Below are 26,630 nucleotides of genomic sequence, written 5' to 3'. Positions count from 1 at the left end.
TGTAATCCTGCTGCGTAGTTTCAGGGAAAACGTGGCGTGGATAAGCGCCAATTCTTACTTTAAGAGCGTTTAATGTCACTGTGTAGTTGCCCACCAAGGTTTACAAGACGCGATAACCATGACCTGGATGATGGTTTCCTGTTAGCCTCTAGTTGGTCGGAATTTTTCGTGTCCGTTAGAAAGAAAAGAAAAGAAGAAAGAAAAAAAAACTCTGCTGGACCTGGTAAACTTTTCTAGGAGACGGTACGCGCCTGCACTACTACATCATTCCACTGCATCCTTGTTGGAAGCATTGCTCCCAGCATGTCACGATGCACGCGGACATTTTTTTCTCACTTGTCGAGTTTCTTCGCGGTCTGCAAGATTTCATTTTTTCTGCACATTTTGACACCAACTATACTCCCATAATCTGGCGAGCGCGCGAGCGCGCGCGCATAACCGTTGCATTGCATAGCGTAATTTATTGCGCATTGCGATCCGCGCGGCAATCGACTTTACGACATCGGTGCGAAAGTGAGCGAAATAATCAGCAGATACCTGATGAACTCGTAGGCAATATAGTGCTCACAGGATCAGAGTCACCGCGGCTGGTCGACACGCTATATTCTGCTATACAGCGACAAGGGAAGCCACGATAGCCAGTGTCGACCACTTGCGAGCAAATGAGGAGCTAAGAGAGCGCGAAGATGAAGTAGGGCTCCACTACACGCAATCTCCGAGGATCTGCTGCAGTCGCCCTACCCTTCCTTCGGTCGGTCCCGCCCCCGCTAATGGCGTAGCGGTGCGAGTAACTTTTCGGGACGTGGCGCCCGGATTTTGAAGGACGTGCGCCGAATGCGTGGCGAGCCTCGCAGCGCGTCTAGCATTGCGTGTGGCTACCGCGGCGTCCGGCGCGGTTGCACGGGTGCAAGATAAGCGCCCCGCACATGATGCTCAACCGCTTCTAGGCGAATCATCGACATGCAGCGCGCGGCGCACCGGCACTTGCCGCCAACGAGGGGGTCGCACGGAGGGAACTCCCGAGCGGGGGCTGGCTGCCAGCCGCCTTCCGAGTGACATTTGTTGTGCGCTCCCGCCGAGGCGCCACACAGCGCAGCACGGCCGGAGCAAAGGCGGCCGGTGACCCCGGATAGGAAAAACTTAAACCGCTACAAGTCTCGCTGAAACAAAATGAGAAACGGGCGCAGATGTCCGCATATATAGAGACTGCAACGACTAGCCAGAGTTGAAGCAGCGTAGTACGGCAAACAAGTTGCGCTAAGAAAATAAACAAGAGCGGTGCGCGCGGCTTCACGACGCCATTCGACCTGAACCTTAGTGCCATTTATGACTGCTTAAGCAGCGAACCCTTACTCTATATACTGGCACTTATACATATAATCTGCTAAAACATTCCTGTAGCCTTGGACCCTGAAAGCATCGTGAAAGAAGAGGTGAAGACGTGAAAGAAGACCCTTAAAGAAGAAGTGCGACATGGGCCGCGTAGAAAATACGAAACGCGTTTCAAGGGCCGTATTTTGTAACTATCCACACTGAATTAATTTTCCACTGTTTTCGCCATGCGTCGTTTAATCCGACGCCGCCCCGGCGCCTTTGTCACTGGGATCAGCTCGGTGCGAGGGATGACACATAAATGATGGAAAATGAAATGTACCGTTACAAAATACGGCCTCAGATTGGTTGGGATGAAGGGTCTAAAGAAACTCGCTCTGGCCAAACTCGTATACGTAAGTACACCTCGTCTAAAGTTATAACAGCAAAAAAAAAGAAGAAATTGCTCGTATGAAAGCTGCCACCTGTCAGTCACAATTAAGGAGGGTTGGCCACCAAATTTAGAAATCAGACTTTTTCACGCAAAACGAATGGAACATTTTCATGAGGTCTACATTATGTGCTTATACCTAGAAAGAAGCTCATGAAAAATTTTATCCTTAACTGAAGAAATGACAGCAGCCGACAAAACTATTTCAGACGAACATTCGCTCATAGCAGAGTAAAATAAACTTCCTTCAACGTCATAGCTCAACATCGAAACAATTCAACCCTTTTTATCTTGGCTGCTTTAATCTTGTGATGTACCAGAGTCCTTTAATGCTCTCATTATTGAGTCACATGTCGTTTTTTCTCTACGAACTGCTTGATAAGTTGCTTTGTCTACAGAAATTATTGATTCCTCTCCTGCTAAGGTGCATCCTACAATAGTAAACGTTCAACGCCACTCTCTGTGTAGTGCAACGCAATTAGACGTTCGATAAACGAGAGCGAAAATCCAGTTAGTTGCCTAACGCCTAATCAGACCAGAAAGTTGCGCCAGCTTTAATAAAGTCCCACCAAAGTCAGCAGACTTTATTGGATGATTAGTGACACGCAGTGGCTTTTCGTGTGAGCGTGATCACCTGTTTGGCCTGCTCTACCTATATTTTAACCTCACCATCTATTTCGCCCACTTAGGGCATCCTAGTAGACGTCCTTTATTTTCCTTAATTTATTCCTATCTGTCGCCGAATAAAAAGCATTCTACGGGATATTAGAAAGATGACCCGAAAAAATTTGAGAGATGTATTTAATGTATCACATGATAGCTGAACAACGATGCATGCTGTTGTGACTAAATATATACGTACCTTCATCATAAACACGTCGCCTGGAGAGAATGTCACTCCGATATTTGCTAGTTCCTAAAAAAAATGTGTGTGAGGGAGAGAGAGAGGAAAAAAAGCCAATAAATGCAATTATAATTTCTGATGTTAAAGCAAAATGCTAATCGAACCCTTCTCATTGTGATAGATCCCAGGCGCGCTTTCCATTGCTACTTTTATATTATGCGGTTAATGATCTACGAAGGTTATTTGTTTGCGCGTACGAATGCTACACATCGTTCTTTCAAATTAAGTCACCATATCTGTTTCTATAAAAGCTCCTGAGCGTTTACCGTGGTAAACGGGGATGGTTACTTGAAGTCCGTACGTCGACTCTGAAGATGCGGGTCCCTGTGCAACCACTCTTTCGATTTCGACATTACGCCAAACGGGTCGCTCGCATTTCGGTGTATCGACGCCGGACGCAAGGTAGGCATGGCACAGTTCCTAGGTACATGTCCTTTTTTTTTTTCAGATTAAGTGCATCATTCAGCAGTGAAAAAAGTTCAGTAGCTTCGCGATTATTTACCGTAGCTGAAATAAGTAAACGAGTCTAGAAAGCAGGTGTCTGGGCACAACGAATCGATATTTGTGGTACTGACTGACCCGTTTGTGGTGAAAGCCTTCGCTCAGATGTTTCACGGCGATGAAAAGACGAGTTCTCCGTTCTCGCTCAAAAAGAAATGACACATGCAAGACGCTCACACGTGATCAAGGTAGTCTGAGTGTTTGTCACAGTAACATGTATACCCCTGATGGCAACGTTGATTACGGCGGCGATCACCGAGGCACCAAATTCCGAGTAAGCACGAGTCCACCCCGTATGGTTAATAATGCGGCATGCCTGAGTGCACCGGCTGATAGAGAGTGTGAGAACTGTGAGGCTCATGCTGATATTCGAACCATTGGCTTCTCGTCATCCCGTCCTTGAAACTTCTTCGTCTACAGCGGCGTAGCTTCGCAGCAGGCTATTTTCATTGGGTAGCGGCAAGGAAGTAACTGAGGCAGTAGATTTGGGACACTATGCTATAAATGTCCTAGCCGCGCTTCGTTTGTGTCCTTGCTTAAATGGTCAGAAAACGATACAACACAGGAGATACCGGCTTAGTTCTTTAGACCTTTCTTCTATGGTCTCGCTCTGATAGAGTGGGAACTGTTTCCGTGAAATATATAACTTTTTCTTTACCTGCATTGGCTCGTTCGAGCCTGCACAGCTACAATGTTCAACCTCGATTCTGTCCAACGTGAAAATGGACACAGAGGACAGAAGAACAGCTGTAAGCCTCTCACGTACTAGGCAATCCCTTTTACTTATAAAAAAAAAACCCGAAAACAAAATCGGTGCGATTAGTTCAGGCGCAGGCCTACGCGAAGCACCGGTGCCCAATATGAGCCACGGAGAACAACGACAACCCCTTATTAGACGTTTTCATACATTCTGTGTACGCTGCTATATATGATAACGCTCTTGGTTAGTTCAAATTTGGGGAACCAGCATACTTGCTTTATAGTTATCTTAGCCCAAAGTAATCTTACAGTACAAAGACGGCCAATGAAAGATCTATGCTTCAAAGCCTCTGATAGTCTATACTACTTTGTCGTATCCATGTAGTCAAGAACTATTCGCGAGGCTAGTATCTTTAACGCGAACGCAGTTAAGCTCAATTTGTTATGAAGGATGTTCATTTGTTTCCCCGTCCTAAGGAGTGCTCAGATTACAAAATAAATTGTGGCAAAGAAAGCCGTGGTTTTTCAATGTGACTTGAAACACACGAGAATAAAGTTGGTCGCAAAGTTAATGGTGCTGCGCGATTCAGACTAACCTGAGCAATTTCATGATTAGCTGCAACTCTGCGCGGATCTGGGTAACAGAACACCATTTAAAAATTGGGGAGAGACGCTTAAGACGTAGTGCTTACGTGTGGGAATGCGAAAGCATTATAGTCCGTTTGGTGAAAGTATTTTTTTTTCTGCGGGTTTCTTTGTCCGCGCAACCGCTCGCCTGCGTTTTAATTGCGTCTCGGTAAGGCTCAAAGGAAACGCGCTCGCTTGCACGCAAGGAGTTCAAGATACCTTTAGTAGACAGTTTAGTATAACGTAAGCGGCACCACGCTAAACACTAAAATATAGCGGGGCCACACTGCGCACGCGCAGAACGCTTTAGCAGCTTTGCGCATAGCGTGCCTCCGCTGTTTTCGGAATTTAGCGGGAGACGTTTACGCTCGCAAAGTACGCACGCTAGGAAATAGCTTTGTCAAACATGGAGGCACCCATAGCTCCCGCTTCACCGTGAATTCTCGTGATGGCTACGCACTCACTCTCTTTGATCGACAGTAACTATTGAAATGAGCTTTAACTTCCTCTAAACTCTCGTGAAACGCTCGTTATAAGCGCATAGCGCATCTAATTTCTGAGATCGTTCGGCGATGCTGGCGTCCGTAGGCCAGACGAGACGCGTCCGCACAGAAGCAACAAAATGGTTCTTAGTGGATTGTCTTGCCTTTGATTCGTTTGTCACGAGGCCGCAGATGAAGCCCTGTCTTTCAAAGTAACGTGCCGTATAGGTGCTGGCGTTTTTAACGTGAGTAAGGTGACAAACGCTATTATAAAATGGTCTACTATAAAAAAATGCTGCTTTGACTATTCTTAACCAGATGGCAAGCCAGTCAGCCTAAGAGCTTTGACTACTCGCACCTAGATGGCGCGGTTAAGTTTTGCGCTTTGCGGCTCTTCGGTTGTTAAAATAAGCTCTATCAAATAGCGTTCCGCAAAGATTTAGCGTGTGGAACGAGCTAACGCTAACGCAAGGATTTTACGCTATACTAAAGCGCTCTAATATAGCGTCAAATGCTTGCGTGAGCGTTGGCGTGTTGCGCCTGCGAAATCTTTGCGGGACGCTATTCGAGAGAGCTTTAGTATAGCGTAAAACAAAGATGCTCCGCAGAGTGCAAAACTTCACCGCGTCATCTAGGTGCGAGTAGTCAAAGCTCCAGAGCTGATTGGCTCGCCATCTAGATAAGAGTAGTCAAAGTAGCATTTTCAGACTGTAGACAGTTTTAGAATATAGTTTATCGCCTTACGTGCGTCCCTTCAAGAGGTTTAGTTTAACGTACGGGAACGCAAACGTAAGAAAGACGTTCAACGACAGGGCACAGTCTGGTGCCTCGCGACAAACGTATCCGAGCCAAGACAATCCATTAGCAACCATTCTGTTGCTATGCGGACGCGTCTCGTCAGGCCTAGGGATGCCGGAATTGCTGAACGATCTAAAAAAAAATTGGACGCACTATGCACTCATAACCAGCGTTTCAGGTGAATTTAAATGAATCAAAAGTTCATTTCAATAGTTGCTGGCGATCAACGAGAGTGAGAGCGCAGCCATCACGAGTATTCACGGTGAAGCGAGAGCCATGGGTGCCGCCCTATGTTCGACAACGCTATTTCATAGCGTCGGTGGTTTGCGAGCGTTGGCGTCTCCCGATAAATTCCGAAAATTGCGTGCTGCCGCAAAACGCGAACTCTTCTTTTGCGTACGGCGCACGCGCACTAGAATTGCGCAAGCTAAACGCTAGCTCGCGCTATACTAAAACTTTATCATAACTCGAAGGACCGCTCAGCGGCGTTTAAGTGGAGATTATAGTTATACGTTATACACTCATGACGTGGCGCCACATCTCCTACCCATTGGCTACGACGTGACGTGCGCAATGACGAAGGCATAGACGCATTTAGCAAACCAACCGTGGAGCCGCCGTGGCGTCGCGGGGAAGCGTGCTCGTCTTGCGCCGCCCCTAAGGCCCGGGTTCGGTTCCTATCCAGACCAAAATTCGCCTGATATTCTTTTCAAAGGCATTAATTTACTTTGTTTACAGGAACCTCCATGAGAATTTCGACGTCAATCCGAGCATTTTTTCGACATGTTTTAATCTTTGCCGTCGGCCATTTTTGGTTGCGTCAATAGGTCACGTCGCCGACTACAACGCCGGATTTTCGCGTAATGCGGCATATAGTGCTTTCGCATTAAAAAATGACATGGTTTATAGTAATTGCGCGCTAAGCGCCCTCCTGGGACAAAGTAGCCATAAGAGTGCGTATACATACGTTTGTTGATGAAATTGTACGGCTGAGCCTGCTTACGTTGGGTCACGGAAGTTTAACATTGTATAGGTTGCCAAAGACGCTCATTCGAAGCGCTGCTAAAGTTAAAAATATAAGAGCCCCGAGTACGGAAAAAAAAGCTTCGCTGCAAAAAACTGTAGTCTCAAGAATTACAGTGAACACAGGATTTGCCTTTTTTGGTGTGCGCGTATTTTTTTTATTATTTGGATCGATCACAGAGAAATTCTAAATCTGATGTTGCTATTCAGGGAATGCCTGCAAGCTTAGCGAGGGAGAAGCGAGTATACAGGGTGCTGCTGCTAAGGCAGACGGCGGCTGAAAATGCATCTCGGAACTCTTGAGCAATCCTTCTTAGGAAGCGTGCTCTAATAGAATAATGCACCGAAATCGGAAAGGGCAAGGTATCTACGAGCGCTAAAGTAGGTTTATTGGCAGTCACTCCTTCAGTGGCACGATGCATGCTTTCACTGGTTATTCCTCTAATACGCTGCTGTGCACAAAGACACGGCGAAAGGAAGAAGAAGAACACCTGCCTAAAGCTTCTTGTGAGTAACCAGAGAAAGCGCATGCGTCGTTTGAGAAACGTGCAAATCATGCGTTAGTGCAGACACTAGTTCACGTCCTCCCTCTCTCTAAAGCAGAGGGGAAACGGCAGTGTCAGAATGAAGTGGAAATGAGGGGGGTGAAAGAGAGAGAGAGAGGAGAAGAAGAAAGAAAGAAAGGCGGGACACGTGTGCGGGAAGGGCAGACAGACGATCGAAGTTGCAAGGATCCAGGAGCCGAGAGGCCAGTCGAGTTAGTCTCCGTATCGAGCAGGGCCCCGGAATGGCCGTGCGGGGGTCAAAGTGAGCAAGGGGACAGGGCACTGGGTTACACGGGAGCACGCGCGCAGTGCGCGGACTAACCTTAAAATCGGTGGCGTCAGCGATGCCCCCGTGGGGCATCTTGACTGAACGCTTTACTCCCTGAAACAGCAGTGGGACGTGGCGTCAGAAGGCCACTGGGCCGGCACACGCAGGCGGGCGCAGCCCCACAGCAGCGCGCAAAAGCCCCAGCTCATCAGCCCCACTCCCCGGGCGACGACGCGTTCAGAAATCTCAAGGCAAAGCGCGCTGCTTATGGCTCTGCGGGATACGAATATAGTCGGCATAAAAAAGACAGAGAGAAAATGAAGCGCGAGCGTTTCCTCCGTGTCTTTTTATGTCCACGTGTGTCCGCATCCCAAGTGTCCCAACCACAAGCGGCGCGTTCTGTCATGATGTATACAACACCAACTAGGCCCCCTTCTAGCCTTGCTAGCGCTCAGATGCAGACGCTCTGGGCTGCGGCGCACGCGTAATGGCACCTGTAGGCGGGCTGCTCCTACAGGGGCACCCGCAATGCAGAGTAGTTGCAGAGAGCGAGAATCAGCCTGGCTTCAAAGCCTCATCGGACGCTGTTACAACTGCCTACAGACGCTCCCTTCTCTATACTCGATAGTCAGAGAACCGAAGAACTTACGACAGGAAAACAGCACCGAAAGGACAGTAGCTACAAGAAAATTGAAGGGGACCGTAGACAAAGGCATTTAATTGTCGCTTTAATTTGTACTTGCGGCTAGTGCCCTTACAGTGCCAGTCGGCTACCATGCACATCACATCGCGTGCAGAGGTATACTCTCTCTTTTTGCCTCAGTTCAAACAAGTGGCAAGCAGGTCCAGCTTATGTCCAAGATGTGCTGGCTAAACTCTCAATTCTGCAGCGTTTTTCTCAGATGAGTAGGCGTGCCACGGCTTCTCATTCGGCCAACGACATACGGACACTGTTTTATGCCCAGCTACGTGAACTGCTGCCACGAGTGCGTTCAGTGCATCACGAAAAGCTTACACGTTTTGGCCATCGATTGCTTAATTTGACGTAGGTGCATCTGATGCTGCCATGTAAATATGCTTTCCGCCAGAAGTAAAGCCCGTCATGCAATCGAAAATAGGTGATCGTGAGAACTCTGCTACCGCAGCCAGAACGAACATCTGAACGCGAACAAAGTAACGCAAGAAAAAAAAAGGGAGGGCAAAGCAACGCTGTGACACAACTTATAAGTCGACTCTTGATTAAACAAGAAAAGGAAACGACATGAAATGCACAGCGACAATCCCTCTGGACTGTGAAAGTAATCAGTCGGAATTGAACAATACCCTCAAAAAGCATAAACACTGAAAGCAATAAAAGAATGAAGAACTTACCTTCACATTTGAGACAAGGTCGATCCCCGAGTCACCCTAGACGAACAGATTGCAAAGAAATCGATGAAGTCAGACGAGGCACCAGAAACACAAGGCCCGGTACGAACACTCATTTCCTTTTTGTTCGAGGCCGACTCGAAAGAAAGGGACATATGAAAATGAAAGCTCTTTTGCTTTAATGATATGCACCTTTCACGCACTTGGTACCACTCGAGAAGCAGTGCAGGAGCGTGCAAGATAAAGGGAGAAAGTCCAAAAAAGAAATAAACCAGAATCTTGCTCTTCACATGCGAAGAAATGCAGATATAACACGTCTGGAAGCTCGAGATGTCCTCGTCGAAATAGTTTCATGCGCGGAAGGTTTCCGACCGAAGTGAAGTATTCGTTGTGGTAGGAGCTCGGTATATATTTTAGCCATACAGCCCGCGCACCTTCACAGGCTCGTGTGACCATGAATAGACGTGCTCCAAACCTCCGACGCTTTGAAGCTCGTTGCTTAAGCAATAATATTGAAGTTTTGTGAATTCGGCAGCACATGCTTCATAAGTTCCGGATGCCGAAGCATTGCAAATTATGCGGTCCATTTTTGAACATCTGACAAATGGCGCTATATATATATATATATATATATATATATATATATATATATATATATATATATATATATATATATATATATATATATTAAATGTTATGCACTACACTAGCATTCCCTCTACGCCTCCTGGAGCATCTCCAATCAATTCAAAAAAACTTTTTCGGCTCACTGCGAAAGTTCTCTTTCTGATGACCGTAACGCACCGCATGAGAAAGAAATTTAACGCCTATCATTCTGTTGTTTCTTTTTCCAGACAAGTGAGTGAACAAAACAGGCCGTACCATGGCCACTCTGTTAACTTCATTTTACTATTTTTCTGCCTTTCCGGTCTTTTACTTCTCGGCATCTCCGATAGCTTTCCCTTTTAATAAAAAGGTGGCCCACCTAAGAATATTAGAGCTTTCAAAGGTTTGGTAGGAGCGAGGTGGATGCTACAGAGGCGATGCCGTTCACATGTTCATACGCTTCATTGCATAAGAAGATTATATATACACCCTATATACTGTCGTCGGGCGTAGGTTTACGAAGATATTCTTTTTGCACAAGAACAGCTCATAAAAGCGGGCGGTAAACTGCTACACAGCGCACTATAGATGATATCAGAGGCCATCGACTGGGAAACATATATTTATTAGCAGCAGAAGCTTTGTGCATTCGGAGCCGTAATATTTTTAAGACGCTGCTACGAGAACGAATGTGTAGAGCATAGTAGAAGAATGTGTAGAGCACGACAATAAGATTGAAGTCTCCCAATGGGCCTTGATTGATTGATTGAAGTCTCCCAACTCATGGCGCTATTCCGACCATCGTCCGATATTTCTTCCCGAACGTTAAAGCAATGAAGCTGTTTGCTCTATGCTGAGCAAAGTATTCACCAGCATGGCGCCAGAATGGCGCAGCACGCGAACTTTCAACACGGTTAGAGGAAATCGCGCCGATAAATGCGGGCCTATAGGTAATCATACACGTTGCAGGACGGACGCCATGGCGCAGCGCATGGTTGAGGTGCCCTTCGTGTACGATGGACAGTTACTGCCGCCACCTCCTACTGTAGAACCACCAACATGCTATCACTATACTGCGCCATTGTGAATTGTGGGCTGTTGCGAGCGTATACGATGATATATTAGATCGCAGTAAGTGCAGTACTAATTTTCTTGGAGTGTTTCAAGAAGTGAAAAGAAAAAACCTGCGCTTACATGCTCAATATGAACGACGTTGTATTGTAAGCTAACTCTTCCAGCGCTGATCCGTCGGTATACGACGGACCAGCGCTGGAAGAGTTAGCTTGCGTGCTAACAGCGTATCGCTAGCACGCAATGTCCATTAGGGAGTTTGTTCTTACTTGTTCATACTGTGCGCGCCGGACTTAAACCATTTCTAGATGCTCTTCGCATGTCGGTAACGTCTGGGATGCCGTCGACCGCGAGGACGCTCGAAGTCGGTCTGATATCTGGCATGCACGCGAGGAGAGCGTGGAAGCTTATGGGAGTTGGTAACGGTTCATCTCGATCGTGTTCACGGCGCGCTCGTATCTGAGGAATTAAGGCAAAGCGAGCGAGTGAAATGAGTTGGATGTCAGCGTGTTTCCACTCACTGCATGTCCCTTATCTCCTTAAGTCTGCGTGCCCTGTAAACACCGGCAAGGAGAGCGCCGTGAAACACACGAGCGAACATAATAACACATGCAAGCGTGATCTCATTTCGCAAACTAAAGGACTGCTAACAAATACTGCTGATAAAATGCGTCAAGTGCCCATAAATTAAGCTATTCGTCTACGTAAAAAAAATACATGAAAAGAAGACAAGAAAGAAAAGGAACAAAACAAGGGAACGAGTGCAATGGCCGGCTACGGGGCTGCATGGTCGGCCCTCCGTGTACCGTGGCCCCAGCGCGCAGGATGCACGCACCTTTTCTCCTTTGTCCCCTTTCTCGCCCTGCAGGAAGAAGAAGGAGAGCATCGCGTGGCCGTCAGCGCCCTGTCGCACGTCGCCGCCGTGCAAAGTTCCGACTCTTTATGACACTGGGTGGGCAGTACTTACGGTATCCCCCTTGGGGCCATCGATTCCTATCGCACCCTGCAAAAAGAGAAAAGAGAAGTTGTGCGTGTGTGCGAGCGCACTGACGCCGCTTGTGAGAGCAGGGACAACAAATAACGAAAGGAGGACCACGGTTTTCGCCTGCGGTTCCTCTACTCTTTTTTTGTTTTGCATTGAGATCCTGCAGCGTCTTGGAACCAGAAACAAGCCGACAGGCCACCGTTGCCATCGGTACTGCAGACGTGCATGCCAACTATGCGAGTGTCGTCCGCACGGGCTATGACTGCTCGCCCGTAACGTTAGAAGAATACGACAAAAAGGCGACAAAAATGATAATAATAACAGAGAAATCTCCAGACAGTGGGCGGGGAGGGAATGAGTTGAGAGAGAAGAATAGCGGAAACTAAGTAAAACCCGACAAAGGAACAAAGTCGGCGCTCTACAAGAGGCGCAACACATTCAAACATATGGCTCATAACGATGCGCTCCGGGCAGGCGGGGATAGAAAGATAGAAAGAAGGGCAAGAAACTGAGCAGTGTATGGCACGGCTTTTCAACCTGGTCAAGGATTCGTCTACAGGATTTTTGAGAGAGCGCAAGTGCCTCAGGCTGCTTCATTGCAGTCGTTGGGGCATCGTGACTGGCGTGACTGCATCGTGACTGGTGTTGCGACTTTGAGGTGGTCCCGTAGCGCTCGTCACCCGTTTCGTGACACAGCGCTGCCAGATCTCTAGTTGGTAGCAAAGGCTCCGAGTCAGGCGTCGGTGAGAATAACAAAATGGACTTTATACACTATATACAAGTCATTATACAGGAGAAGATCGGATCGGCACGGTGGCCGAGAGCTAACAGAAAACGCGACTGTTACCGCACGGCGATGTCCGGCGAGAGTCCAACACGTAACTCATCTCACTCCACTCGAGAGCGGCACTCGGCTCACGGTGGTTCGGTGGATCCGGATCTTCAGGCGGCGGCGTCGGGGCTTATAAAGCCTCGAGAAACGATTGTCACTCAAGCGCCCCAATACAAAGCCAGCACTCCACGGTCGTCCGAGGGGTTCTACCAGCGACCGCGCTGGCCACCCGCTTCTAATTTGCCGCGCGCAGTGACCTCCAGGGGAAAGGAAATACGGCGCCGGACTGTCTAGAACTTTGTTGCACGTTTGGATATGTCACTCACCGAAGCTCCTCCACAGGACTCCGCTGCCTGGCGGCGCAGCATCTTGGCTAGTCAAGGGAGCGTTAGGGCGTTGTGCCTTTCGGCGCAGCCCCAGGTTTGCCCAAAGGGCGTTCGCAGGATTATTTCTGCCTCTTGTAGATTCCGAATCCGGGCTGGTTGCAGGTGAACAACACTGGCGACGAGGAAGCGGCAGGCCGTTCTTTATCTCATCGGCAGCGCTCGGCCAGCAGCATGTATTTTCGCCGTCATCCGACGGGAGCCGACCGTGTTCATCGAACGCACGCTTGAGAGCAACACGATCGCAAGCGCTCCATCACGTGGGTTTTTCATTTTCGCGGCAACCCGGAAAGAAAATTGCAGGACGCTTAAGCTTCGCCTTCAAGAGTGGAACGCGATAGCGTTATCGCACCCCGTTCGTATCGCCCACTCGTTCGCTCGGCACGCTCTTGAGTCAAAGACGAAACGTGCGCCTGAGCAATCGGAACGAACCAAAGAACTCGGTGTCTCGGAGGGAGAAACGATCTACGCGAGCCAAACGTCGTGATCGGCACGGACAGCCGGGCCACGACGCGCCATGAAGGCGGACGCGATCATGGGGCTGACGCCTCCATGGGATCGTTTTCTATCTCACTTGGGATCACCACGCAGACGCATCACTCCTCGCCAGCAGCACGGAACACATCGCAGGGGACGCTTTCCCACCAGACGCGCTACAGCGCAGCGATCACGTCAGAGGCGTCCCGCATCGGACGCTGCACCTAGGAATCGCGCTGTGAGCGGAAAGAGGAGCCGTGTCGCACGGGCGAGTGGCGCGCCACCTGCCAGGGCAGCGCCGTACATTGCGAGGAGGGGGTCTTCTGTGTTTGCCGCAAGATGGCTCTGCGTGAGCGCCAAGCGCAGAAGAAATGTAGCGGAAACGTACTTCGCTACACCGCAGTATAACTTTCTACGGCGCGTTTCTACGGCACGTTTCTACGGCACCACCGCATTCACTAGAGGCGCTTTTCTCCCGCTTTGAACCATCGAACTCATGGCTTAGTGGTAGCGTCTCCGTCTCAAACTCCGGAGACCCTGGTTCGATTCCCACGCATCCCATCTTCCAAGTTGTTTTTATTCATGAATTGCCATCCGCCATTTTTCGCTCACGACCAACGCCGCCGACGATATCGGCTTTTCTGCGACACGAGCTCCTCAACGCGATGGCGTTAAAAGGACTACGTGAAACGTATCGTAATGGAAAGAACTCGGTCGGTGGGTTCTGAAGGTGCTCTACAAATCTGCATATCGTACTTCGGGGTCTTCAGAAAATAATGAGAAAGTTGGGTAATTAAAACTAATTACTGTGCTACGGGGAAAAATGTCTGATTATTATAGGCTATTGCGAATAGTATGCGTTCGGTTGAATTTGCTTCCGGCGCGCCTTCCATTATTAAATTCTTAGCTCAAGTTATGCGGGACACCCTGTGCATGTGTGTATATATATATAAAGCGTCCCCTTTTCCGACATGAAAAGATCACGTGCTCGTGACGCCTGCGGCAGAAAGGATGTTCCACATCCGCTGCCAAGGTTTCTGAGCGAGTGGCGCTGGCTAAAACTCCCAGGGTTAGTTCTAGTAGTAGCACATAAATACCCCGGAAAGTGGATGGGAGAACGGCGCCGGCGGTAGCTCAATTGGTAGAGCATCGCACGCATAATGCGAAGACGTGGGATCGTTCCCCGCCTGCGGCAAGTTGTTTTTTCATTCATTTCCATTATCGCTATGATATATATATATATATATATATATATGTGTGTGTGTGTGTGTGTATGTGTGTGTGTGTGTGTGTATGTAAATGAAAGGTTTAATTAAATGAGAATGTCCACTGGCGGGATTCGATCAGGGTCCCGCATGCACAGAAGCCCGCTACTCTAACCATTACGCCGCACACGCCACCAGAGGCAGAATTTCCCGCAGGAAAGCCAGCGTGTGGAGAGGCTTTCCCCTCGGTCTCACCTCGTGCACCGTCGATGTGCGACGCGTGCAAACCACTCGCGGCGCTCTTCATCACACCAGCGTTATCAGACGTGTCGTAGCTGACAGGGCGCTGTTATTTATATCCAGAAGGAGCCGCCTTAAATGCTGCGTCGCGAAAAGATGTCGCCCCCTTGTATACTTCGAACATTGTCAGAAGAGTTAAACGCTGAACAACGCTGAACCTTGCTAATGAAGTCAATGGTTCGCTCTTCGGACGAAACTGCCAGTTTCGATGCGAAAACGTGAAATGGCTCACTGAGCGAAAAAGCCTTGGCTGCGACGCCACGTCACGAGCGTGCCTCAACGGAGCAGAGCGAGGGAAAGGGCAGACCTGATGCCCCGGTAGACGCGCGAGGTGTTGCGTGAGGGGGGAGGGCATCGCCCCGACAGAACGACGCCCTCGCTCTCAGAAGCCTGTGCTATCCGCGCGTTCCTTGCCCTTAGAAGCTTCCCCCTGCGCTCTAAGTGCACCAAATCAAAACGAGCCAAGCGTCTCGACGGGTTCGCTTGTCCGCGAGAAGTTCATAAATCGAAGGACCGCTCAGTGGCGTTGAAATGGACATTAGTGCTTTCGCATTTACAACTCATAGGAAGTACTGAGGTGTCCTCGGAGTTTTCAAAGCGAAAGAGATCTGGCGTCCGTCTGGCGCCCGTCCGGCGTTACCATCCGATGGTACCAAAATGCACGTGATGACGTCACGTTCGCGGCGCTGGACCAGCTGCGGCTCGCACTGCGAAATCCCACGGTGAAGAGCAACGGTGCCGGACAGACGCCACACAAAAAATATCGGCCTGGCCCACTCCCAAAATCGAATTAAGGTGGATTAAAGTGGATTGCGACAGATTAATATAAATAAGGTGGATTAAAGTGGATTAAGCTAGATTAGGGTCGATTAAAGTGGTTTCAGGTTAATTAAGTTTGTTGCTAATTAAAGCAAAGTGGATTAGGATATACTGTAAGGTGATAGCTTAGAAAAGTCATTATGCTTTCGCATTCAAATCACTTAAGGAGACTTAAGTGACTGTAAACTTTTTTAAATCATTAATTTAGACAATTAGCTGAAGTTAATTATCATAATAGTTAATAGTTATCCTAAGTTCGAATGACAAAGTGTGCTTCGAATTCGAAAGAATCATGCCGTTTCCAGCCCGTCACGTTTTTCCAGCCTGCCGAAGGCGAAGTGAGCGTGCGCCTGCGCTCGTGTGCGTCGCAGTAGCGCGCTCGAAGAAGCTTTCAAACAATTGACTTGTCTAAACGGCTGGCTTGGTGACGCTGGTAAATGCGGCAAAAGGCGCCAGGGCAACTCTTGGCTGCTATAAACGGCCGCAAGAGCGAGCAACGGCGTCATGCTTTACGCTAGAGCAGTGCCCGCCGGCTCCGCACTGAGGACTGCGCGGTAAGAAGTACGTTTGTTCTTAGCAGTAGCCAACAGCTACCCTGACACATTGTCCTTTTTACGTGGTCTTCAAATCAGCCATTTAGTAGATTGAATAATTGCTTAAAAGAAAAGGAAAAAGAAGAATGTTGGTGAGCGCTGCTGATGCGCATGTCAGGCGCGCGGGCTCGCGCCTACTCTGCAGTCTTATTTCGCATATTGCGCTACAGATTTTTTTAAAAAAAGAGAATTATGGAGTTTTACGTGCCGAAACCACTTTCTGGTTATCGGGGACGCCGTAGTGGAGGACTCCAGAAACTTCGACCACCTGGGGTTCTTTAACGTGCACCTAAATATAAGTACACGGGTGTTTTCGCATTTCGCCCCCATCGAAATGCGGCCGCCGTGGCCGGCATTCGGTCCCGCGACCTCGCGCTCAGCAGACTAACACCATATAGCCACTGAGCAACCACGGCGGGTCCGCCACAGCTTTGACACACGGGAAAAAAAGATATCCTGAAATGATGTAGCGGGCTCGAAACCATAGAATATGGTGTTTTTAAATGCGAATGACGAATGGGCATTAGAAAGTACGACGTTAGACCAGAAATTCTCAATGTGGCTAAGTTCGTCTAATTATTTACAAGGGAATATATACCTCAGTTTGCGGGAGACGACTGCAACTGAAAACCGTTGGCCAAGACCTCGTACTTTGCAGCCTTTCTTTTTTTAATGGTTTGGCCTATGTTAGCTCGGACACTCTGCGCGCGCACACACACACATACGGTAAAGCGGAAACTGCATTAAGTTTGGCATGACTGAGACATCGACACAGCGCTATGTGTGCCCGGCTTCATCGACCAGATTTTTCCCCCTTCTATTAAGCTAATGTTAACACTGTTAACAATGTCTTTATTGGCGAGTTCTTCCCACTTTTCCGCATCCTGTATGTCTGTTTCCAGCCTCTTCCGTGAGCCGCTCCCGAAGATGTGCAGTAAACAAAATTTGTTAAGCAATCCGACGCTTATACTACTCACCTCAAGTGAGGTGTGACGCGATAGAATGCCGTGCGCTGTGTCTACGCCCCATTCTCACCCCCAACTCACTCAGGCAGACATTGTCATTCATCGACTTCAACTAGAGGTTAAATTGCCTGCCAATTTTTTAAAAAAAGAACGTTTTATATCATGCTCCTATCGGCAGTTGGGCGTCATGAATGCAAAAGCTTTTTCGCAAACTTAAAGATACCTGCAGAAAAAAAGACAAAAGAAAAAGAAGACCAAAGCATTCATAAGATGAAATATTATTGATGTAAAGTTTGCCTACAGAAATTTCCTACCATCAAAAAGTGGTCTCCAGTTCACGCTGTGAAGGTGGTTGGACAGAGAAGCTGTGAATTAGAACGATTACTCATTACGACGTAGGTTGAAATTATTCACGTGGGGACATTGACAAGCACTTTGGCTAATTATTAGCCTAAGACGTTTCGACGGCCTGCGACTTGGCTAGCGCCGCTACTTCGTGCACCTACAGAGAGTAGACCAGAGAGAAGCGAAATGCGCCACGCCTCGTATGCACGCTGCTCTTCAGGAGTCCTCACTATACGTGGTCTTACCATAGCACTATCACAGCACAAACAAGTTGCTAGGCGGTTTCTTCTTTTGCGTACGAAAGTGTAGTTAGGTCACTCCCTGATTAGTATGCTGCAGTCAAGCTGCAGTTGCCGCCGCAGCTTGCGCAACTGTAATCTTTTAGCGGGAAACGTATGCTAGAAGCGCTGCGTGCTTCGTATTGCATGTAGGCGCAGGAGCGCCTTATCATCATTTATGTAGTTCGGATGCTTGCTTTAAGCGTGTTCTTTATTGAAACGTATGCTGTTCTGTATGTTGTAAGCGTGATTCTAAAGAATGTATGCACGATTCGCTACACTTTGCCGAGTGCTTCCAACCTCTGCCTTAGGGGAGTACGAGCCATTGTATTTGGGGGTACGAGCCATAGATGAGGATAGTTTTCTGTCGACGTTACGCCACGAAGAAGTCCCGTGGTCCTAGACACAGACAGCTTCGCTGTAAAAAGTCAGTGAGCTCGAAATATCATTAACATACGTTCACAGTAATTGCACAGATATAATGCGTTTTCTTTTATTCGAATATAACTCGAAGACCCCTTTAGAGGGGTCTTCGAGTTATATTCGAAGCATATAATGAAGTTCTTCTTTCTGTCTCTTTTTCCCCTGATCTCGCGTTTAAAAATGCGGTGGGCTCAGCCACTAATAAAATGAGCTGTGCGAAGAAACCACCTCACGACATGGAAACACATGTCGCGAATGCGACATGTGCTTCCGCGAATGCGCAAGCTGTAGCTCTCTAAAGGAGACATTGGTGCCTCTGGCGGCGTCGGCTACTCGTCGTCACAAAGGAAGAACAATAACAACACAATGTAAGCAATTTTAAATGCCTAAGCATTTCTTGCGTACCCAACGAAGAAACCCGTCCGTCATGTAAGACGATCGCTTTCAACATAGGGCCCGCGGCGGCGGGAACACAGCGCGCACGAAGCTATCAGCACTCGGCGTACGCTGTCCCCATCGCAGATCGCTTTCAAGATAGGGTCCGCGTGGCCGCGCCATACGCAGCCGCCGCCGGAGTACGGTTGATTACGGTTCATAATGGTTTGACGCGGATGGATAAGGCACTAAAAAGCGATAGCGGCTTATAATGATTGGAACGTCATCAGCGCACATGGCGCCGCCACCTGCAGTACTTTGCTTGCCTCATCAATTCAGCTTGCGCCGCCGTCCGCAGCAGTTCGTGTCGCCGCAGCGCTGCGTTTATACTGGCTGGATGGTGAAGTTTCATATAAGGCTGGCAGTGAGACCGGGCTGCGTGGAGGTGAACAAATGGCACCATGCTTACGCATACTTAACTCCCATAGGAGTTTCTGCGTTAATTTTTTTTTTTTGGTTTATGCCACCGAAAGTGTTCTTCAGCTGCTTTATATACGTATAGTGTCTGCAAGGCTGATGTGTGGATCTGATGTCAGGTTGATGTGTGGGAGTGGTTCTGATTCTGCGTAAGATAACAAGAGTAATATTATTTAAACTTTTGTGCACAAACAAACAGGGACAAAGAAGAGGAGCAACACAAGGACGAGCGCGAACAATGCACAAGGAATCAAAGGCAGAAGGATTTGGCTTGCAAGGTTACAGTGATTCCGTATGTTCACGGCCTTTCACATAGACTTAAGAAGGTGGCTGGGAGTTACGAAGTAAAAGTGGTGTTTTCGGCAAAAAACAAAATAGGTAGTGTGTGTTCTAAGGTTAAAAACAAGTTCGAAAGAAAGGATGATGCAAAAAATGAATGTAGCGTTAGACATCCGCGTAAGAACCAATTTGTTGATTGCGTGAAAAACGTTGTTTATCAGATTCCTATGACATGTGGTCATGTATACGTAGGGCAGACTTCGATATGCATCAACACGAGACTAAGGGAACACTTATCTACTCTGAAAGGTTGCCCTGGTACGCAATTGGCTATGCATTGCCAAGAACACGACTGCTCACCGTGTCTTTGTAGCACCGAAATGTTGTATAGGCATAGGAATCAAACCGCGAGATAAATTGTGGAAGCGCACTGGATTGAAAAACAAAAGGAAAAATGCATCAGCCATCCTTCGGTTTCATTGCTGGATAAAGAAAATTCGCTGTTGTCATCACATCTATAACGTATTTTCATCGTAAGTACTTGCTACGTGCGCCTTGATGTTTTTATGTTGACCGGGTGGCTTTGGTCCACAGCATTTTATCTCAAGAGTTATATGCGCTATTGGCGTGCTCTGTTTGACAAGATCGCGCAAATATGCGGGTATTTAGGCAGGAAGTTCTTCGAAAAAAGGAAAGCCAGTTGTTAGAAAGCGCTCGTCCTTGTGTTGCTCGTCTTCTTTGTCCCTGTTTGCGCACAAAATGTTTTTCAATAATGACTCTGTTACAACTAGGCCGACTCACAGTTATGCTCAAGAGTAATATTGCTGGAAATTATTGATTGCAGTTCCTACTCCCGTTTGTGGCCCTAACCACTCGAACTGCTGTGATCCGGTATTGTGTTTTATGTATTTAGTGTATGACAGCTGACTTTACGTTCTAAAGTGTCTTATATGACACGTTTTGCGATTTGTACTTATTGAATATGAGCTGACTATCCATTCTAATGTGTTGTGAGTTGTCCTGTCCACAATTATGTGAGATTACCCTTATGTTCAAATTTGGTTTTGATGTGATTTGTGTGGTGAAGAGCTTCAATGCAGTTACGTCACTTGACTGTCCGACTTTGTTGTTGTTACCTCTCTTTTGTTAAGTGCTGGCTTGTTATGTCGTATTTAGTCTACGCTTGTTCTACGTATGTGAAAAGGAGTGGCTGGCGCCGCGTAAGGACGCCAGCATTTCCTAAATATCATGTATTCCAAAACTGCCTACGATTTCAGACGGAAAAGATAGACCACGCGGGGTCCATATTAATTAGCGAACCTGTAGGGCCTGCTCGCTTATTACGAAGTCAACGTACGCGCTTGTTTCCGCATCTCTTACCCAGTATCGATATCGAGACGTGTTGTTGCGGGATTTCGTTCAAGATACGGAATAAGTTATGATTCACGGGTGCAGACCGCACAGGCCCCCTATTTCCTCCTGATGTACATCAGTCGTTAGCCAGTGCTTGTGCCGTTCTGTGTCATGCCCGTGCATTTTAGCGCTTCTTCAATTTATTCTCTATCGACAGCGGGCTTCACTCATTTCAGCTCGCTCTCTACACCTGTGCTTTACACCGAAAACGCAAAAACCACTGTTGACGCGCAGCACTGAACCACACACACACACAAACACACACACACACACACACAAACACACACACACACACACACACACACACACACGCACGCACGCACGCACACACACACGCACGCACACACACGCACACACGCACACACACACGCACGCACACACACACACACGCACACACACACACACGCACGCGCACACACACACACACACACACGCACGCACGCACGCACACGCAAAACTACACAAAAACTTGTTCCTGCTTTTGCATGTCCAGGCACAGGCATTCTACAAGTACATAACAGTGGCGCTTCTACGACGAAATATTACATTTTTGTTCCCAAGACGGTAAGAACTTTGACAACCGGTGGCAATCTTCTTCAACCCGAGGAGCGGAAGTGCGGACGTTCGCTTCGGCCACCTCCCGTGTTCCACCTCGCGGAGAGCGCTATGTGCGCCTCAGAGGAAGAGAATATTCAATAACGAAGCGGGACTGTAATGAAGACCGAGTCTGACACGCTCATCTTCGACGTCGCATAATGGGCCCCTCTGGTCCCTCGCGTCGATGTTCCGATTCGGCGAACTTGCCGAGTGCGGATTTTCTCGAGGGGAATCACTCGACCATTTTCGCAACGACCCAATTACGAGACCCGTGTGAAGATAAATGTAAGCGGCGCGACTCGACCGCAGCTTAGTTCACTGCCAACGTGAAACTACAGTGCTGGAGAGAGGCATACGCGGGATACACGCAACGAAAAGGCCGCGCGGTTTTTTACACTTGTTATCGTTTTATGAAATTTGGAGTGGAAGTTTGTCCAACCGTATGCTTGCATTACGCATATGCTACTGTATAACATGGTTTGGGACGACGCAGGAATGGTTATCCCAACATATTACCTACGCGAAATGTTTTTTTCTTCTGGACACTGATAGAATGTAGCCAAGGCGAGTTATCCCGTAATTACAGCATTGAATTTTTTGTACCACTCACAAACGAGACAACGATATAAAGAGTGGTGGTGGTGTTAGTAAGGTTACCAAGCGATTCCTTACGAAGAAGTACCAAAACACTAACGCTTGGTTACTAAATTCACCACGACACCCGCCATGCCCGGTCATTGAGAGTGAATTGCGCAGGACTGCGTTCAAGCGAATAATTATTATCCCTGTGCTATCACGCGGCGACTGTTTCGCCGGGTAATCCCATTAACGCCGAAAGAAATACTGAAGCGAATTTTGAGCACTGTTCGAAATCTGCAGAGATAAGGGGCTTGAGGATCTGCAGATAAGGAAACGCCTGCTCTCAAGCGCATCGACATAAAATTGGATGACGCGATAATTAAGAGTATAAACCAGTTCAAGCGTGAATTATATAAAAAAAGAAAGAAACGCAACAAAGAAGCAAGGTCTGAATACCAACGCTTGTCTGTTCTCTATTTATTTATTTTTCACGCGGTGCTCGTCAAACTCCTCAACGCGCCTTTTGCGCGGTGTTCAATCATACATAGGCAACGAAGGTTTTATTGTTTTTTGTTTGCTGTCCGAATAACTCCAGCAGTAGTAACGACTTCGAATTCATTAAATATACGACGATATTTTGTTAGTAAGTGCGCAAATAACTGCTTTGTGATTAGCGGAGATCACTGCAGCGTAACAGCAAAATCGTCCTGCATTGCCCGCGTAGCCCATAGCCTCACGTTACTGGGTTGTTTCTTGTGGCCGACTTCATGTCCGAACACCTGTGAGTGTACCGAAACTGTTAAAAAATTGAGTCATTTTCATTCTAATGCGTTGTTACTGTTTATTACTTGTTTTATCCCACCAGAGGCCGCGGGTGCGAGTGCCTTAATTAAGCGCATACTAATTAACATTGCCTTAATTAACTTCGCCTTAATTAACACCAAAGGTAGTGGGTTCGACTCTCGTCCTTCACGATGTCAAGTTGAATCCAACTTGGAGATATGGCCGGTGCACCCATACCTCCAAGTACGTTGGGCTCCCACCAAAGGTCGATGGCTCGACCCCAAATTTTGGTGCCATTGAATTTTGGTGCCATAACGCTGGATGGTCAAATTTTCGTTCCATGAGCCGCATTCGCCTTAAAGGGGCCCTGAACCACTTTTTAGCGATGTCGAGCAATACATACGAAATGAAAATAGGCTATTTCTAAAATACTTTGCCGCAAAAAGTGCTTCAATGCGTTCAGCAGAAGCGGAGTAATTGGCAATCAAACGCGACCCCCGCTGTGCTCCCTCTCCTTATTCAGTGCCTTGCACTGCGAAGGCTACGGCGCAGTGGGCTGTGCCCACAACGCTCCGCCTTTCCTTTTGCTTAGCTAAATTAAACACAATGATCAGAAGAACCTAAAAGGCAGCCCTAGGCCTTCCGGACCACGCGGCCACCGCAAGGCTAGAGGCCTTAGGCATGCACAACACGATCAAGGAGTTCTTAGACACTCACCACACAGCCCAAGTCAGTCGTCTCTCGCTAACCCCGGCTGGCCGCACAGTCCTCCGGAAGCTCAGTCTCGAGACCACCCTCGAGGTTACAGAGTACATAACGATTCCGCGAAAGGTCAGGGGGCATATTTACGCCCCGCCTCTACCCCGCAACATGGAACCCGAGTTCCATCAGTGCCGTCGGCAGGCCCGCAGTGAAGCCATTCGGCGACGCTACGGCTCGCAAGATGGAGTGGTCTACGCAGACGCAGCGAGACACCCCCGCGGCGACTTCATGACCGCAGTGTTAGAGGATCACAACGGAGGATTGACAGAACAGACAACAATCCCGGTTGGCCGAGTGGTGGAAGCGGAGGAAACCGCGATTGCTATGGCCATGCATGCGGAAACGAATACCGTCATCAGCAATAGCAAGCAGGCTATCGGCAATTTCGTTCGCGGTAGAATTTCCAAACAAACCTACCATGTCCTCACCCGGCGCACCCTACGCGGCTTGAAAACCTTCGTGTGGACCCCCGCTCACCCGGCTGTGCCCGGCAACGCGTCGGCTCACAGTTCGGCTCGGGATCTCGCGCGCCGAGCCTCGTCCGCGGATGCGGACGGCGTGAACGAGGAGGAGAGAAACGAGGAACCCTGCGAGACTTATCACGAAATAGCCCATAGGCATCGCTTGAGACGTCGCGTGCTCCTACCAACTGTCAAGCAACTCGATAAAACGCAAGCGGTCGCGTTTGGGCGACTCCAGACAAACACTTACGCACACCTAAAGTCCACTAGCAAAATCACAGGGGGCAAGGAAAGAGACCTATTTAGGCTCTGTTCACAAACAGGGACACTCACACACATAACGTGGGAATGCACCTCGCTCCCGTTTTCTCATGCCCCCGTCAGCAGCGAAACTGACTGGACAGCCTGGCTCAGTTCCAGGGACGTCGACGGACAGCTTGAACTGGTAGACTGGGCGGAGAAGGCCAAGCAGGGCCCAGGGCCTTACTTGAACCCGATCAATCAGCCACCTCCCCCTTTCCCCTTCCCCTTTTCAATATTGTTTACAACCATCACACCGAACCACTTCTCTCGCTAAATGTCACCCGTGGCGCGCAGTTCAAATTTCATTTTGGATGTAAACGTACACGCCACGACTTCCACCTTTGCTGCCTACGACTCGCTAAACGTAAGCCAAACGCGGTTATCCTCATGGTGCCACAGCGCACTTAGCTAGTGGACTCGTGGCGGCACCCCGCGACGGCCGCGGTATCTATGCTACGTAGCAGACCGCAGCTGCTAATAGCAGCCGCGTGTGGGAATCCGCTTTATTAGGAAATAAAGCGTCCAAAAGAGAATGAGGAGCAGGCTTCTGTTGAAAAGAGAGCGTTTGAGAGAATGGTGACTCCACGTTCCGCTTGCGAGCTCCACGCGCCGCGTACGACGGCAAAATTTGGCTGAGATGTTCATAGTACAGTATGCCGCCTGCGACTATGTTATTTCACCAATCCCGAGGGCTGGTTCAGGGCCGCTTTAATATTTGCGCAGAAAGGATGATGCGAGAAACTATTGCGTTAGGTAGGTTTGGCTATATGCACAGTTTGGAGAAACGGCGTTCATTTCTTTTAAACAGCGCGGTGTATAGAGCGCAGATATAAGCACAGAGTGCACAAATGATTTCCCACACAAACGCTGGCACAGTGGTCTCGACCTCTGCCGATTACTTTTGTGATAAGGCTGACATGAATTTGCTCTGTTACGAGCGCTAGACGTAGCACGTTTGCGGACGAAGAGAAAAGAACTAACTGGAAACCGCTCGGCGCTAACTCACAGCAGTTTATTTCGAACCTCGTGAACCCGTTTTATTGCAGTATTCGTGCACAACGTGCTACGTCTACTGTTCGTATAATAAATCTAAAAAATAGCAAGCCCAAATTGTCACTTTATTGAGTTGGCTGGCTTAGTACCGGCACCGCTCTGGCATTTTTGTGCCTTGCAGCTGTTATATTTCCTCCACTGCTCGGACAGAGTGATACGTGGCACAGGGGGGCTATAACGTGAAACTATTCCAATATGTTTTTATTCCATTCTCATGACGTTAAATTTGCGTAACCGGTGACGCAAGCACTGGGCGGTCACCCGCAGGGTTGTCTCAACAAACCAATCAAACACTCTCCTTGTTCACAGGAAGTCACTTTTGTTTGCTTGAAAAACTAATAACATTGCCTACAATGAGCAGCTTGTATCATCTAATTGGCTGACAAGAGGCGAGGTGCACGCTCAAGTGGAGAGGGATTCGATAGGGCCGAGCCACTGCAGTGAAAGTCGATAACCGGATGAAGAGGGTGGTGCCGGCGTCTGCGATTGGTCCGCTTTCCTTTACTTACCATGCGATGGCTGGTCGAAAATCGCGACGGCATGCAACGGAAGGTAAAAGATGCCGCTAAAACGGATCCTCAGCAAGGAAGAGTTGGAAGAATGAGGTCGTAAACGTGCCGAAAGTGTTGGAAAACGTTACACGGCCACGCAAAAAGTTTTATTATTGGCAAATAAACCGCTCTCCGGCGAGTACCCAGCGCCTGAGCGATCGGCGGCAGCCATATTTTATTCCATTCGGAACAGGGCAGCCAGCGGCTATTCAGAAGGAAATTCAGTTTTGTTCTGCATATTAATGCATCTTTAATGCGTTCACGTCACTCTGACGCGGTGAGTTTTTGCGGTTTTGTGACGTTGCGTGACAGGCAGGTGATGTGGGTGCAGCCCACAAACTTATGACAAATAACTGGGGGCTAATGGCGAAAAAGCGTCGAATCAGAAATAAATATTTTCCTATTGTACGGTCAAATCATGCATAATCAGTGTGCACACGTCATATCAGATGGGGAGCTATTGCGGTTGTCGTGAAGTCGTGTGACAGACAGGTGAAGTGGGGGTGCTCGAAAAACGTTTTTGACCAATCGCGGAGGGCTGATTATAGAATTGGAATGGAAAAGTTTGGAATAGTGTTACGTTATAGCGCCCCTGGTTTGCGTCGGGGCGGTAGTTTTGAATTCTAGCGCTTTAGATATACACCGCGAATGATGTTCTTGCGTATACGGATTACGCAAGGAGCGGACCCATATACAACTCTAGCCGTGAAAGTTGGTGGAGAGGACAAAGCGAACCGG

General features: G+C 48.4%; 1 protein-coding gene and 1 non-coding gene across 10 annotated transcripts in view; one reads left to right on the top strand and one right to left on the bottom strand.

Annotated features, from left to right (window-relative positions):
• LOC139060753 (collagen alpha chain CG42342-like) overlaps window positions 1-26,630 on the bottom strand; it is a 462,978-nt gene that overhangs the window by 103,326 nt on the left and 333,022 nt on the right. For 8 of the 9 annotated variants that reach the window (XM_070539846.1, XM_070539853.1, XM_070539840.1 and 5 more), the window contains exons 5-9: window positions 11,622-11,657; window positions 11,490-11,516; window positions 8,981-9,016; window positions 7,664-7,723; window positions 2,625-2,678 (exon numbers count right to left, since the gene is read on the bottom strand). In XM_070539846.1, coding sequence (XP_070395947.1) covers window positions 2,625-2,678; window positions 7,664-7,723; window positions 8,981-9,016; window positions 11,490-11,516; window positions 11,622-11,657 — 213 coding nt within the window. The remainder of the gene's footprint in view (window positions 1-2,624; window positions 2,679-7,663; window positions 7,724-8,980; window positions 9,017-11,489; window positions 11,517-11,621; window positions 11,658-26,630) is intronic. The other variant, XM_070539843.1, reaches the window with a different exon arrangement.
• TRNAM-CAU (transfer RNA methionine (anticodon CAU)) lies at window positions 14,454-14,526 on the top strand. Its single transcript has one exon. It is a non-coding gene; the product is annotated as a tRNA-Met (tRNA).

The sequence above is a fragment of the Dermacentor albipictus genome, chromosome 1, assembly GCF_038994185.2.
Source record: "Dermacentor albipictus isolate Rhodes 1998 colony chromosome 1, USDA_Dalb.pri_finalv2, whole genome shotgun sequence".
Lineage (NCBI taxonomy): Eukaryota > Metazoa > Arthropoda > Arachnida > Ixodida > Ixodidae > Dermacentor > Dermacentor albipictus.
Note: the sequence above shows the minus strand (reverse complement) of the source record. Positions and strands in the feature narration are given on the sequence as shown.